At 33.6% G+C, this 15,335-nt stretch overlaps 2 protein-coding genes and 1 non-coding gene across 6 annotated transcripts in view; 1 reads left to right on the top strand and 2 right to left on the bottom strand.

The window, feature by feature from the left end:
• Window positions 1-15,335, top strand: part of LOC129237975 (glutamine-dependent NAD(+) synthetase) — a 241,915-nt gene that overhangs the window by 11,672 nt on the left and 214,908 nt on the right. The gene's annotated exons all lie outside the window — the stretch shown is intronic.
• Window positions 1-15,335, bottom strand: part of LOC129237974 (cytosolic carboxypeptidase Nna1) — a 208,961-nt gene that overhangs the window by 11,092 nt on the left and 182,534 nt on the right. For 3 of the 4 annotated variants that reach the window (XM_054872980.1, XM_054872984.1, XM_054872983.1), the window contains 3 exons: window positions 8,367-8,463; window positions 8,173-8,302; window positions 7,565-8,089 (listed from right to left, as the gene is read on the bottom strand). In XM_054872980.1, the coding sequence (XP_054728955.1) occupies window positions 7,565-8,089; window positions 8,173-8,302; window positions 8,367-8,463 (752 nt within the window). The remainder of the gene's footprint in view (window positions 1-7,564; window positions 8,090-8,172; window positions 8,303-8,366; window positions 8,464-15,335) is intronic. The other variant, XM_054872981.1, reaches the window with a different exon arrangement.
• On the bottom strand, window positions 570-668 carry Trnay-gua (transfer RNA tyrosine (anticodon GUA)). The gene is made up of 2 exons: window positions 632-668; window positions 570-605 (listed from the first exon to the last, which is right to left on the bottom strand). It is a non-coding gene; the product is annotated as a tRNA-Tyr (tRNA).

The raw sequence follows: 15,335 nt of genomic DNA, 5'->3' as shown, positions 1-15,335 counted from the left end.
TCACTAAAAATATATTAATTTTCAGTACTTTTTATTATTCATACCAGCGAACTTACTTCCTATAATACCAAAAATTGTTTTGATTATTTGCTTTTGATGCACACTTTGAAGCACAATTTCGCACGAGAAAAGGCCTTAAAACTCTTATCTCGACACGAGAATCACTTTTTATTACACCCATCACTCAATTCCTTATTGATATTTTATTTTTAGCCCAAGGCACATTGAACAGGTAGTAGCAGTAGAGCAACAATAACCAGAGTAATGTATTTGATTTTCCCTTTTGGTGCCTAAATCTAAAGACAAAGGCTAATTTAAATTTAAACAAAATTTGACAAAAGTAGTGAAACGCTGCCTTAAATAAATATTGAGCTTGAATTCATTGGAGGCGGCTCTCTATTGTAGTTTCAAGTTAAATCAATGGCATTATTTAAATCCAATTTGAACGTTTTTTTATAAGAAAATATTTATGAAAATAACAAAATTTAGTTCATATTATTGTAAAAACATAAAACATGCAAAAAATCGAATGCAAAAGTGAATTACATAAAAAAACATATACTTCAAGATCCTTCGAGCCGGATTTGAACCAGCGACCTATGGATAGCTATGCTTTGGCTTTCAAATCCCTCTACAGTCCACCGCTCTACCAACTGAGCTATCGAAGGTGTTGATACGATTTTGCCAGAAATATAATCAGAAAACATTACCCACAAAAAATTTGCCCTGACAAGATTAATTTATGCTGATATAATTTTAATATGTACTAAATTTATTTGCTCTAATAACATTGTCACATACACATACACCTATATACATACATATCTGGATGCCAGTAAAAATGAAAAAATTGAATCAATTGATTAATTAAAGAAATATTGGAGATAAACGAAAATACTGAGGTAAAGGGAAAAGTGATACTGATACCCATTATAAAATTCCGATTACAAATTTATACGAGCATGCGGCATTTTTTCTTTTAATTTGTAAAATATTATATAATTTAAAAATATTAATGATTTGAAATTAGTCAGCGGCCTACCCTTCAAATAGACGAAAGCGATTGAATTTTTCTACTGACGGTGCTGGTCACTAAATGGAGGAAATGCACAAAACTGCGCCCGAAAAAAATTCTCAAAAATCAGTGTGATGCCATATCGAGAATAAGTAAGCATATCAGCTTGGTTTTGTCGGAACAGCGACACATACGCTAGAACAGGGCCTGGATGAGGTATTATGAAGAGTAGGGAGCATAATAGGTGTTAATTTCGAATTGTTTATCTCTATCTTTTACCTTCATTCATTGATAAAAATCGACTTAAGAAATATTTAACTTTGCATGCTACCTTGTTCTACACATTTTCCAAGAGAAAGCTTCAAATGTACAATATTTCAGAAACCGTAAAATGAATTTCAGAAATCGAAATTTCAGAATAGCCATTTGTACTTCAGAAACTGTGAAATATATTTGATGATAGTCAATTGTGCTTCAGAAGCTCTAAAATGTATTTCATTATAATAAATTGTGTTCCAGAAGCCGTAAAATGTACTTCTGAATAGTCAATTGTATTGCAGAAACTGTGAAATGTATTTCAGGATAATTAATATCTAAGCTGTAAAATGTCTTTCAGGCTTGTCAATTGTGCTTCAGAAACTGGGAAATGGACTTCAGAATAGTCAAAAACTGTACAAATTTTCTTCACAATAGTCAATTGTATTTCAAAAACCGTAAAATTTATTTCAAATCAGTCAACTGTATTTCAAAAACCGTAAAATTTATTTCAAATCAGTCAATTGTATTTCTGAAACCGTATACTTTTCTTCAGAATAGTTATTAGTACTTCAGAAACCGTCTAATTTTTTTCAGTATAGTCAATTGTATTTCAGAAACTGTAAAATGTACTTTAGAATGCGGAAATTACTACACATTCCAATTATTTAGAGTATACATGATAGTGATTTACTTTTTTAATAAATTTTTCAAAATACAAGTATGTAGAAGTAATTTGTTCACATTGTCTATTTAAGAGTGAAACTATTAATTAAATTAATTAATGCAGGTTTTTAACTTACAAACTGGCACTTGTAATAAGGATAGTGCATGTAGTTGAAAATTGGTCGAATATTGTATGGCTTCACCATAATCGCCACCATTTTGCCTCGACAATAAATAGCTCCTAGCACAAGAGCCTTTGCACGACAGCGCCCGAACTAAATGGGGCTAGAACGGTAATATTGTTCTTAAAAAATTGATTATTCTGAAGCACAATCTATAGTTTCAAGAGTACTTTTTACGGTTTCAGATATATAATTTACTATTCTGAAATTCATCTGACGGTTTCGGATATATAATTGACTATTCTGAAGTACACCTTACGGTTCCTGATGTAATATTGACTTTTCTGAAGTACATTTTACAGTGTCTGAAGTAAAATTGGCTATTCTGCAGAACATTCGATGCTTTCTGAAGTTCTGTTAAAAAAGGTGTGGTAACGAAATTCTATACTTACTGGAAAGTTTTACCTTCTTATTAATCTCAAAAAAAGAAGTTATTGATGAAATAATATTGGCTTTTATTCTATACAAAGGTATAAGGTGCTTTTTATTGTTCATAAGGTGCTTAAGCGTTTTGTGTTTGTAACAGCTGAAATTGGGTCTCTATAGTACCCTCTAATTTCTATAGTAGGAATTATAAGTTCACTATTGTTTTTCTTGCCATCCCATAAAAAGTTTGTAATTTTTCATTGCTATTAAGAACAGACATTTTCAGTTCGAAAATAAAACACTGTGCAATGCCAAATCAATGTCTAAGCGCGCGCCCCAACGACGACTAAATTTCACGCAAGCGTTGCATTCTTGCCCATACATGTTTACTTGCAAGCACATACACAAACATCCACATAGATATGTGCATTGCTGTGACACAAAAATCAAGACGTATTTGTTTTTAACTTATTGATTTTTCTTTCATTGTCTTTATTATGACCATAACATTGCAACCGGCGGAATTTTTCTTACCAAGTTTTTACTGATTTATTTGGCAGGTTGCTGCCATAGTAGAATTTGCCGCAAAAAAACAAACAAATTTACACACAAAAGGGCAACCGGTAGAATGGCGACAGTGACTCTCTGACTATATTAAGCCAGTTAGCGACGACTGCCCCACGAAACTTGCACAACCTCTCATCAGTTGCACCTAGCACGCCCACAGTGCCAATTTGTGGGAAAAGCAGCACTCTAGGGTCGACTTTTTTTGGTTTTTGATTTCACCGCCTCTTTAATGAAATTCATTTGACAAGTCACGCAAAACGCAAAACATTTTATCAAATTTTTAAGCTTATGTGCTGAGCGAAATTTATATAAGAAGTTAAACTGATGTCGAAAGGCCCCTTATGCACTTGACCTTTTCAACGGCGCAAAATGCGCGTGTTGCCAAACAAAGCATTTAGCAAATTTTTTGCCACAAATAAAAAAAATTATATTTGAACGACAAAAAAAGAAAAAAAAAACAATATAAGGGCGGAAAACAATTAGAGCCGATAGGCATGTAAGGCCTACAAAAAGGCACGACCAAAATAAAACCGAAAAAAACAAATCAAATAAATGATTCAATGGAAAGTGGAAGAGCACACGAAAAAAAAAATGAAAAAAAAGAATGGCAAAAGTAGCGAAGTAAAATTCAAAGATGAAACCAAATAAAAATGTTGCCTTTGCATTTTTTGGCAAAAATGTTGGCGAATGTACCTATGACAGTCAGCGAGAGAATATGCGCCTCGTGAAAAAAGTGAAAATGCTCGAAAAATTCACGGCTTCAGCCTTTTTTGCTGTTCAACAATGCTCGAAAAGGTCGTATGAAAAATGTGAAAAGCGTTGGAAAAATTTGCAGTCATTGCAAATATGCCGAAAGTTGCAACAATTCGTCGCTGGAAGTTACATATTTGAGCGTTGTGCGAATTATTTTGTTTTTTTTGTTTCGCTACTCGAGAATTTCACGGTATTTTTTTGAGCACGCGAAAGTTTAGCGTGCCGTTAAATGCGAAGGCAGTGACAACCACGTATTTGCTGCACGCAGTTATTAAGCCAGCGAGCGTGAAGCCACTCAAAGCTCGTGCTGCACTGCACAAGAAATTTTAAATTACATGGGGAAAGACTAGGATATGGGCGGATATGCTCGAGGGAGCGGAATAGAGTAGTGTGATCGATTTGCTTTTTGTCATAAACTGGTTCTCCTGTTCATTTCAGTCTTTCTCGATTGTCTAGGTTTTGATTTTTTTCCTCCAGTGGCTTGCAGACATGCAGTATGACTAAAGGCGCAATATTCACGCTATAGAAAGGCTAGAGTAAAAATCCACTATTTTGTTAATCTAGTTTAATACTCATAAAGTGGGTGAGCGAATCCCACTGTTCCTTTTTTCTATCTTTACTTTGAACCTAACTACATATCGCACCCTAAATACAATAGGGTCACAACTCAAAATTTTCCACACTCGAGCTTGACTTGTTTACAGTAGCACAAACTATGTGGCATATCACGCTGAAATTTGCCATGTAAGCTTATAACAGTCCCACCAAAAAACAAAAAATTTATTTTTGCCATATGTCATCCGCGGACCGTTTTATTGATAACGTCTCGTTCATATTTGAGCAGAAGGAACATTTTGAGTTGTCACCCTTTTGTATTTAGGGTGCGATATGTATCTTAAGGAGCACATTCATCAATCTTTAGATGCATCGACCCTTCAGATTAACAAGCTTTTGAGAGTACGAAAATGTGTTTATCGGTATGACAAAGTGAGTTGCAAGGTTATAGCTTAATTGAGAAAATATACCTTCTTAGTCGTTATACAAAATTATACAATATTAAAACATATTATTTCAAACATACGGAGCATATTAATTGAGCATCAATATAAAGTCAAAATTATGTGGATTCCTGGCCACGTTGGTATTAAAGGGAACGAGCTTGCCGACCAAAATGCTAAGGCTGCAGCAATGGAACCGTTGCACACATTTGACTGTATGCTTAAGAAGGACATCTGCGGACTAATTAATAAATATTTGGAAGCAAAAAGAACTGAGGCATGGAGAACAGTGCAACACCATTATGCAAGCTTAAATACAACTGGCGCTAAACCCAACTATCAAGCCATATGCCGTACCAAGGACATCACTGCATTCATCCGACTCCGTATTGGACACACAATCGGTACACACTCCCACATTTTAATTGGTGAGAGGCCACCTTCCTGCCCCTACTGCACCCTGTCAACATTAACAGTTAAACACCTGTTGGACGACTGCACGCATTTTATGAATCTCAGGAACACAAGTTTCAACAACCATCTTCCATCGGAAATACTAAAGACTCCTTCTCAGGAAAACATTGAGAAAATGACAGATTACTTAATTAGAGCGGATCTGAGAAAATTGATTTAAACCATAAGTCTCTTTACTTAAACATCTATGTAAATATTATTCCGTATATCCTATGAATTTACCTTTCACATAACTTAATTTCTTAATTTAATAGCTTAACTTTTGTAGTAAAAAAATATTCTTATTAGAATAGTGAGCCGTAAGCCCTGGCAGCTAGTGCTCCTTTTTTTTATTGTAAAATAATAATTTATTGTTATTTTCCATATATTAAATAAATAAATAATAAAATTTTTTTGATCATATTTCATTGTTTTTTTTTATAGTTTTTATTTCTTGTGGTCATATATTTTCGATAAAAACTAGAACTTAATTTTTTGCGTTTTTATTTAATCGATAGTCTTTGAATGCTTTTAATTCATGTTTTTTATATTTGATTGATATTTTTCGATACAAAATAATCGATTTTCTTTAACTTAATTTTTTGCGTTTATATTTAATCGTTACTTTCAGATTTAAATTTTTCTGTCGTGTTTGTATGATTTTCATTTTTGCGTTGTTTGATTATATTTATCGATACTTTTTCCGGCAAAAAATAAGCGATTTATTTAATCGGTACTCTAAAACTTACATTTTTGCGTTGTGTTTGTATGCTTTTCATTTTTGCGTTATCGATAATCGATTTATTTAATCGGTACTCTGAAACTTAAAATTTTCCGTCGTCTTTATATGATTTTCATTTTTGCGTTGTTTGATTATATTTATCGATATTTTTTCTGGTAAAAAAATGATCGATTTATTTAATCGGTACTCTAAAACTTACATTTTTGCGTCGTCTTTGTATGCTTTTTAGTTATATATTTTTATTATATTTGTCGATACAAAAGTATCGATTTTCTTTAACTTCATTTCTTGCGTTTTTATTTATTCCCCGATTTTAATTTTCCTGTCGTCTTTGTATGCTTTCCATTTTTATGTTTTATTATTCGATATTTTTTTTTGGTAAAAAATAATCGGTAATCTTGAGCATATTTTTTTGTTTTGTTTTGTTGTTTTATTTAATAGTCATTCTCAGATATTCGTTTTTCCGTCATCTTTGTATGCTTTTCATTTTAATTTTTATTAATTTATCGATATTTTTCGATACAAATTAATCAATTTTCTTGAACTCGATTTCTTGCATTTCTATTTAATCGGTATTCTACGATTTTCATTTTTCCGTCGCCTTTGTATGAATTTTATTGATTTTTGTATTATATTTGATCGTTATTTTCAGTTTTTAGTTTTTTTTGAATGATTTCAATTTTTACGTTTTTGGATACATTTATCGATATTTTTTCGGTAAAAAATAATGGTTATTTTACAACTAAATTTTTTTCGATCATATTTGATCGATACTCTCAGATTTTAATGTTTTCGATGGTAATAAATGCAAAAAAATCGGATCCAGATGTTTTTTATCTTTAAAAAAATCAAAATATCGATTATTTAGTCACAAACATAATCAAATTGTCGTACTTTGAGCGAAACTAATCCTATAGAATAGAGAGCCATGTTCAAAAATTGTTTATGCCCACAAGTGCGTGAATGGGATCTGAAAAACTTTTGGTTTCAGCTGGACAATAGTGGCAGTTGTCATCTTACCTGCGAAACTATCGATTTAAATTTTTAATTTTATTTATTTGAAATGGGCATTAGTTCTGGACTATTTTTTAAAGTCCAAGGGCATAGGTTTACGCATACAAGTAAACTATTTACTATTGCAGTCCTTAAAATCCACATAGCACAACTCGCTCATGACATACAGCCATTGGACACACATCCATTTGAGGCTTCCACAAGTACTAGAAACTTATGGTTCCAGGACGAACAACCTCAGTGGCCATATGAAGCTTCGACATCATTTTCCCTATTCCATTTCTTTTTAGCCTTCCACAATAACCTTTGTTAGTTCTGTCATCTACACCACGCAAACTCCTGCTTCAAACTTATACTAGTAGCCTTATTCGGCACCAGAAAAAATATTGCTTTACCTTTCAGAAAAAAAAAATAATCCTAAAGCTTTTTAAGGAGCATTTGTGACTTCTGTAAACTAAATATGGAAATTCCTACATTGAGTAGCAAAAAAATAGTTGTATCAACTTATACGTTAGGAGATTTTTGAAGCCATTACCTTACAAAAACATTTTACCTTTATCTTACAGCGGTAGATGAATATTTTTCTATCCGCCAACCACATGCGAAGTTTTCTAGAAACAACTAAACGTTGCGGTTGTGGTGGCTCTTTAATAGCTTTCGTTTCCTTGGACCTTTTCTTGGTGGTATGAAACTTGCGCGAAACTTTTCTACAATCTTGCCTCGAATCATCCGTACCACCTTCGGCAGATAAGAATACACAATCCTCAGATGGATTTACAGAATCTGATACACTTTCATGTGAAAGGCCATCCAGCGCATCCTGGAAAATCTCCTCATATAAACTCTCTTGTGTGCTAATACCATCGGCATTTATAGCGCCACCGTGCAGTCGACGTGTCTGCGACTTAGCGCCATCTTGAATACTATTTACACTCTTCTTTTTCGAGCTCTTCTTATGGGCCCGTTTCGGTTTGCCAGGTTTATAACGCATAAAACAGCGGAATTTCTTTTGAAATAACGGTTGAAAGTAGATGCGATCAAGCTCATGCATAACTCGACGCATGCGGCTTAGTTTGTGCTGTGCAATTTGAGGGAATGAAATAGCGGGATAAAGGACGGGAATATTGGATAGAAAGAGATTTGTGCATAGGTAGTACATACCCGGCGAGTTTGCGCCTCTGCTTCTGGAGTAGATGGTGGCGCTCTAGATAGAGTGCAGCAGGGTCCTTCCAAATCAGAAAAACTGGAACCACGGCATTCGTTCTCTGAACTGGAGACACCACCCTCGTCACTATGTGAGTTTAGAAGAATTTCAGTGGATCAAATCGGCTTGGAAATAACCGTGAATAGCTTACCTGGAATAATCGGATAGTGGTATATTTAGTGGTTCGTCGGCGTTGGAACCTTCTTTCAAAAGGCGTTCAATGATTTTCAAACGCAAGCGTTCCTGTTGTTGGGGAAAATAATTTAAAATTATTAAAACATTTTAAAATTATGAGAATGTCAACGTGAAAAGCGAATGCGCTTAAATTTTTGTGCTTCGGTTTGATATCCTCTATTAAAAACAAAGCGAGAATTGCTAAAAAAAGTGTTAAGAGAAAATTTTTGGGATTTACAAAAAAACTTGAAATAATTTTAATATAAATCATAGCGATCCTCAATTTGATAGTTTTAGTTTTTATTTTTAAATCAGAAATCAAGTAAATGTTGAGTTGAATGAGAATGTGATGAGACGGAACATTCGATTTACCGAAATTTGGTGTGAAATAAGCACACAAAGCAGCTCGGTGTGCGTTGGATCCGGTTGCAGTGTAACTCCATTTTGAGTTGACCAAACATTGCCCATATTTGATTGTCAAATCGCAACCGCCGCAAAACTTCCCGAAAACCCTAATGACAAGTTGAAGCTAACTATAAGGGCTCCGATTTCCCGTGGCTGGTCTCCGGCAAGTAAACGCAGTTAAATTTACTATCAATTGAGCTTCTACACTGCTGCAGGGAGATATTTAATTTTGGTATTAAATTAATAAAAGAAGAAATAATACTCCAGCTTAATAGATTCTTAGGCATAGATACTGATTCGACGTCATTATGACTCAAAGTTATTCGGTCTTTCTTATCGTGAACTCCATGTGAGCAAAAATTCCCATAAATTGACACTTTAATTTTTTTTGTCGCCAATTTTTTGATCACGATTGTTCACATAAGGCTGATTTTGTTTAACCACATGGACAACCATCGGTTAGTGTCTGATTAAGATTAAGATCGTCGCTACTATCGAGACTGGCGTTCGGTTAGTCTTAGCAGCTCTCGAACGTTTACGGCCAGCCCGTGGTTAGAAAGGCCTCACGACCTGGCATTTCTGCGTTCTAGCCAAGCTCTCGATGCACCGGAGAGAATCGTGTGTCGTCTTGCAGTACGATAGAGACAAAAAAACTTTTCATGACGTTTAAACATTTTATACAGGAAAGTTATTTTAACATGGGTTCTTGGCCATTGTCACATTCAGGGCCGATGAACAGCAAAATTTGGCACCAAGTTGACTGATGAGTACACATAACATGGGCATACGCTTGTAAGCTACTTATTTTTGAGGAAATTGTAAGAGTAGCAAATGAAAGATCACGTAGTGAAACCACCTGCAGAATCGCTCGACAGTTGTGGCCGACTCTCAATGCCAAACGTGCGGAATCTCTGTTAAGCCAAAATAAGCACAGTCCTAGCCACTGATTTCGGTTATAACAGCGCACTGTCTTATAGGCAGACACGCTCAAAGATCGGCGGCAGACACATAAATTCTGCTAAAGCTGTCTAGATGAGGCAGCGGAAGATACGATCTCGCACCTCCTGGACCATTGTGCTGCTCTATCCAGACGTAGATTTACCATTTTAGGTAGACAATTTTTTAATGAATTGGAAGATCTCAGTATTGGCGAAATCAGAGATCTTCTGAAATTTTTGGGAAGCACACAGTGGTTTTAGGAGAGATAAGAACAAGGGCTACGAGCCTGAGTGTGTCACATGGTGGACAACCGCATCAACATAACCTAACCTATGGCATTTTATTGATCGGGATTAATGAATTAATTCAGAATTATATCAGGAATTAAGTGCAACTAATCTGGATCAACTGGTAGATTTCTTTTTTTGTCGGGACAGACTAGCAAGTGCAGCACTCAACCACAATTAAGTCCATTGTATTGCACTAGGGTTCCCTTTGTAATTTTCTTTAAATCTACCCGACCTTCGAAGAAATCTGTGTAGATCTTGTAGGAGCCAAGGTGGTCGCTTCATCCTCTTCTCCACATGTTGGGCAGAGTGCACTGTCTGAGATGCCTACCTTTTCCATGTGCTTCGCCCATAGAAAGAGGCCCGTCATCAGTCCAACGATCTGCCGACAGTCCCTTCTGCTTAATGATCGGAGGGTCTGCGACAGGGGGTCGGACATGACAGGTAACATTAGTTTTGTCCATCTTACAGACTTAATTTATCCAGACTTAATTCGCATAATTTAAGCGGATTGGGGAATTATCGATGGCAACACTGCCGAAAAACGACAGTTAATATCTTTTGTAAATGGAAAATAAACAGAAAATTGTCAGAAAAAAGAACAAGAAAGACTGAATGAAATGCCATGTTTTGATATTTCCGAGCAGTTTAAGAAATTGGAATTTAAGATTTTTTTAAATAAATAATTATTTCTTAGCATCAGGGCAGGTAATACCCGTATTTGTTGCCTGCGCTCCATATTTTACTGACAAAACTATCCAGTAAACAAATCAGCTGTTCCCCAATCCACTTAACAACCATCTGCCACTCTACAACTTTGATCAGAATTAACTGCCCCGGTAATTCGGATTAACACCGCCATCTGTCAACACAATTACTATTTTTGGTAGAGAGGGGAATTAATTTTTTATGTTTATTATTACCTTAAACTTAAATGGGTGTCACTGTCTTAAAATTTGTGTTTTTTTGTACGGTTTTTCTTTGTACAAATTTTGCATTTTTAGTGTTTTTAAGACTGAGAAGTCAATTTTTGGTGCCTCCTTTACTGAAAGAGTTCAACAAATGTGCGATGTGTCAAAAATTATCAAAATAAAAGCACTATCGATTGTGTCATATAAAGTACCGAAAACGCAAAAAATAAAACAACAAAACTACCAATTCTGTTTATAAAATACTTAAAATTTATTATTTACTTTTGTTAGCACAGATTGACTACAAATAAAATATGACATATGTAAATACAAAATCAACAAACTAAATTTACGGAATAGATTAAATAATACAAAATACAGTGTAGAGATTAAATAAATATTTCCGTTGTAAAATCACTTAGTCAAATTATACTACTTAAAATAAAATATTCTACGCAAATCAATTATAGAAAGTAAACAAATGTGAACGATGTCATTGCGTACATTTTTAATGCTAAAATGTAGGTATGTATAAATATTTTCGACTTTCGCCGATAAATTTTCATAGTTTAATCTGTAATTTAGGGGAGCGAATTAGGCGGATGAGTTTTTTTAACGTTTAAATAAATAAATAACGGGTTGTGTATGCAAGGGAAGGCGGATGGGTGGGCTTGAAATACAGAGGATACCGAATAGGTTGAATATACAAGTAAATGTGGAAATAGAAATATAAGCGTAGTGTAAAAAAGCTTTTGCTTTGGCGGAGAAAGCGCGTCAAGATAGCATTTAAGATAAAAACTGATCAAAATGGCACGAAGCGGAGTTTGTTATTTTAATATCTTATATATATGTATGCAGAAACGTTGAGCAACTCAGAGTTAGTGATAACAACAATTACGGTTTAGAGGGGAAGTTGCGTTTTCTTAGAGCTTAAGTTACTAAATACTGCGTTGTTAGTACAAAAATTGTGTATTTTTGTATTAATTTCTTTTTTTTTGTTATTCGATTTAAACAAGTTCTCTTACTTAAAAGTTATTTCATTATATTTTAATCATAAATTAAGTGTTTTGTACCGCCGTAACCATTTTTAGTTAATGCGTCCTTGCACTTCTCCGCTACATAATTTTTGATAATTTTTCTAGGTGTGTGAAATATTGCAAATCACTTTGTTTGATGGGGAGGCACGCCAGCACAAATCGCCGAACTTATCCGAGATGGGTTATGTCAAAGAGATATAGAGGTTTTAGATTGACCATCTCCCGGTTCAGACCTCAATCCCATTGCCAAAAAACAGCTAAGAAATGATTCTCAAAGGACAGTACAGGACTGAAACAGAAAATCAACGAAATTTGGGTATCGATTACACCAGTAGAGTGTGTGTTTTTAGTTAAAAGAATGCCAATGAGATTAGAAGAAGTTATAAAAGCAAATATCGACGCCACAAAATTTTATATTAATTTTGAAGTTTAGTAACTTTAAGAACTTTTACTTGCTTTTGTTTATTTAAGTAGATATGTTGACGAAATGCTTACAATTTTTTTTTTATTTTAAAGAAATTAATTTCTTTTGATAATAAGTTTCAAAAGCTGTAAACATTTCCAACGTGGTACACAATGTAGTTCTGAGGATGACAAAATTTCAGCTTTCAAATTTCGTGGGTGTCGTCCTATTGCTTTCCTTCACCTTATTTCCCTTCCAAGTGGGCTCACTCTCTGGGCAACCATTGAACGTGGTTTGCAATATTTCTTGCACCGGAAAAAATTCATCAAAAATTGTGTAGCGAAGTACAAGGGCGTATGAACTAAAAGTGTACGGGGTTTTTCGAGTATGTGGCTCTTGGCAGATAGTAAGTTTACCTATATTTTTTTTTTATAACTTTGGCAGAATTCTAAAGGCCGTTTTCTCAAATAACATCTCATTTTATCATTTCGATAGACGCATCTTCGTTATTTCAAAAGCAGCTCAAAGTATATTTAATGTGCTTTTAAAATGTCTATTTAAGTTTAAACTAAAGTAAAATTAATGTCAAAGAAGAGCAGCTGCTTTTGCTTATAAACATTACTAGCTTTGAATAGTTCACCAAAATCATGGAATTACCCAAGCCTTATCTTAGTTTAATTAAAATTTATTAGTTAGTTAAAAAACGAAGAGTTAAACGCTGCTTTAAAGTTACGAGTAGTTTATCGGCACAGTCAGTAAAGCTCACTTTTTTGCTTAGATGAGAAAACGGGCAGAGAAATCTTAAATTCTTTCGGTGACATTTATTTGTGAGTTTGGTTTTGTATTATTTTACACACATATATTAAATAAAAAAAAATTATAAATAAAATAAAAAAATGGTAAAAACGAAGTTGTAAAATAAAAAAAAAAGGTGGTAAATAAAAAAATGTTGTAAAAAAATAAGAAATAATAAAAATGAAATTTAATAATTTTTGTTGCTAATTCAGAAAATTGCCACCATTCATTGAGCTTACAAGCTTACACATTTTGTACACATCTCGATGACGGTGGCAACTTTCCTCAGCGGCGCCATCACGGATATTTATTGAATGAAAGAAAGCGTAAAGGCAAAAATGCTTAATTTAAAATAATAATGCTTATATTTAAAACAAAAAATAAATTAATTTTGTTAAAATGAAAATCTTGAAAAATCTCATTAAGTGTTCTACTGTATTTTTAAATATTTAATTAGTAAGAAAATAGGCAGTCAAGTGGTATGCAAAATAAGAACAAAATTAAGATGTTTTAAAGTCAAAAAACAAAAATTGTTGTTGGGTACTCAAATAACTAATATAAATAAGAAAAGAACTAATGAAATAATAATCAAATAACTTTGTATAAATATCCACCATAGGCACGTCTACAGGTAAAATCTGTCAAACAGTTGATTCACTCACTTTGAAAGACTCTGTAAAAAGTCGGCTCTATTATTTTAAAAAGATATGCTCAATAACAGTGTTCACTGTGTTCTTTTTTTGATACAAACGCTGGATTAGAGGTTAAATCGGGAACGATGCACGAACGAATGGCAACACGATTGATGTGTAGGCAGAAGAAATCGTCTGCGATCGATTTGTGATCGCTCGTATGCTTTCACCTATGATCACCTTTACATGACTTGTTATTGGAAATTTATTTATTATGGAAACATCGTTTACCCATCAAAACTATAATATTTCGTAAACTTGAGACAAATTGTGTACATTAGGGGGCGCCAATTTATGCTAAAATAATAACTGAGCTTATTGCGTATTCTGAAGTATTCTGTTGATAGTTCTGACCAAATAATTTCTAAGAACGAATTCAAGCCTCATTAGTTTTAATATCAAATTTGGGGAAAAATACATACATTATTGTTTTGGTAGATGGCTGTAGTTATCGATATCTCGTAAAGTATCGATCAAACAGTTTAAATTTTGTTTGTTCCATTCAGTTGTGGCTTACAGGGCATTAGCAATGGAAGTCAACAAAGAGAAAATTCGATGCATCTTACAGTTTTGCTTTGATCGTCAAATACTAAATTTTGATTTTTACTGTCAGAATCGGTCAGTATTGGTCAACAGAAGCGGTGTTGGTTCCATCAGGACAACGCACGGCCACACACTCCTGTAGTAATTCGCCAAAAACTCCGAAAGCTTGGTTGGGAAATTTTAATGCATACACCATGTAGTCCGGACCTGGAACCAAGCGATTAACACCTTTTTCTCTCATTGCAAGACTTCATGAGTGAAAAGAAATCGGTATCAAGAAAAAATTATGAAAATCTATTACTAAAGTTTTTCGCCAATAGACCAAGACTTTTATGGGAGAGGCATTGTGAAGGTACCATTAAAATGGCAACAAATTTTACAATAAAGCGGTGCATATCTGACCCAAATCGGATAATCCGAAACAACTTAAATAAAGTTTTGAAAAAATAATAGGTTTCTTTTTTCCCAAACTAATATTTACATATTAATCCTTATACGCGAAATATAGGCATCAATCCTACATTTAATTGAAATGCGTTGTAATATGTTGTGTTTTAAGAAAGGCTATTATGAATTCTAGCAAGAAGAGCTTTAATTTTAACATTTGATTTGAAGTGTTTTATTACATAATTTTTCCGGAGCAAAGTGTATTCGGCTGTTTTTGGATATGGTGATCTAATTTTCGACGCTTCTTTTGTTCAAGAACCTCCTTTCATTGTGTAAAATAGCAATATTCACAATTTTAACCTTTTTTAAGTACAGTAGAATCTATAAAAGTCGTTTATATTTCGATAAAAAATTTATCTAGTAATTCTTTTTGTTCAAATTAAAATAAAATATAAAAAGAAAAATATCAAACCCTTAAAAATGTTTAAAAATAGAAAAAAAAAATAATAATAATAATAGAATTTAGAATATTGGAAAATTAACAACA

The sequence above is a fragment of the Anastrepha obliqua genome, chromosome 2, assembly GCF_027943255.1.
Source record: "Anastrepha obliqua isolate idAnaObli1 chromosome 2, idAnaObli1_1.0, whole genome shotgun sequence".
Taxonomy (NCBI): Eukaryota; Metazoa; Arthropoda; class Insecta; order Diptera; family Tephritidae; genus Anastrepha; species Anastrepha obliqua.
Note: the sequence above shows the minus strand (reverse complement) of the source record. Positions and strands in the feature narration are given on the sequence as shown.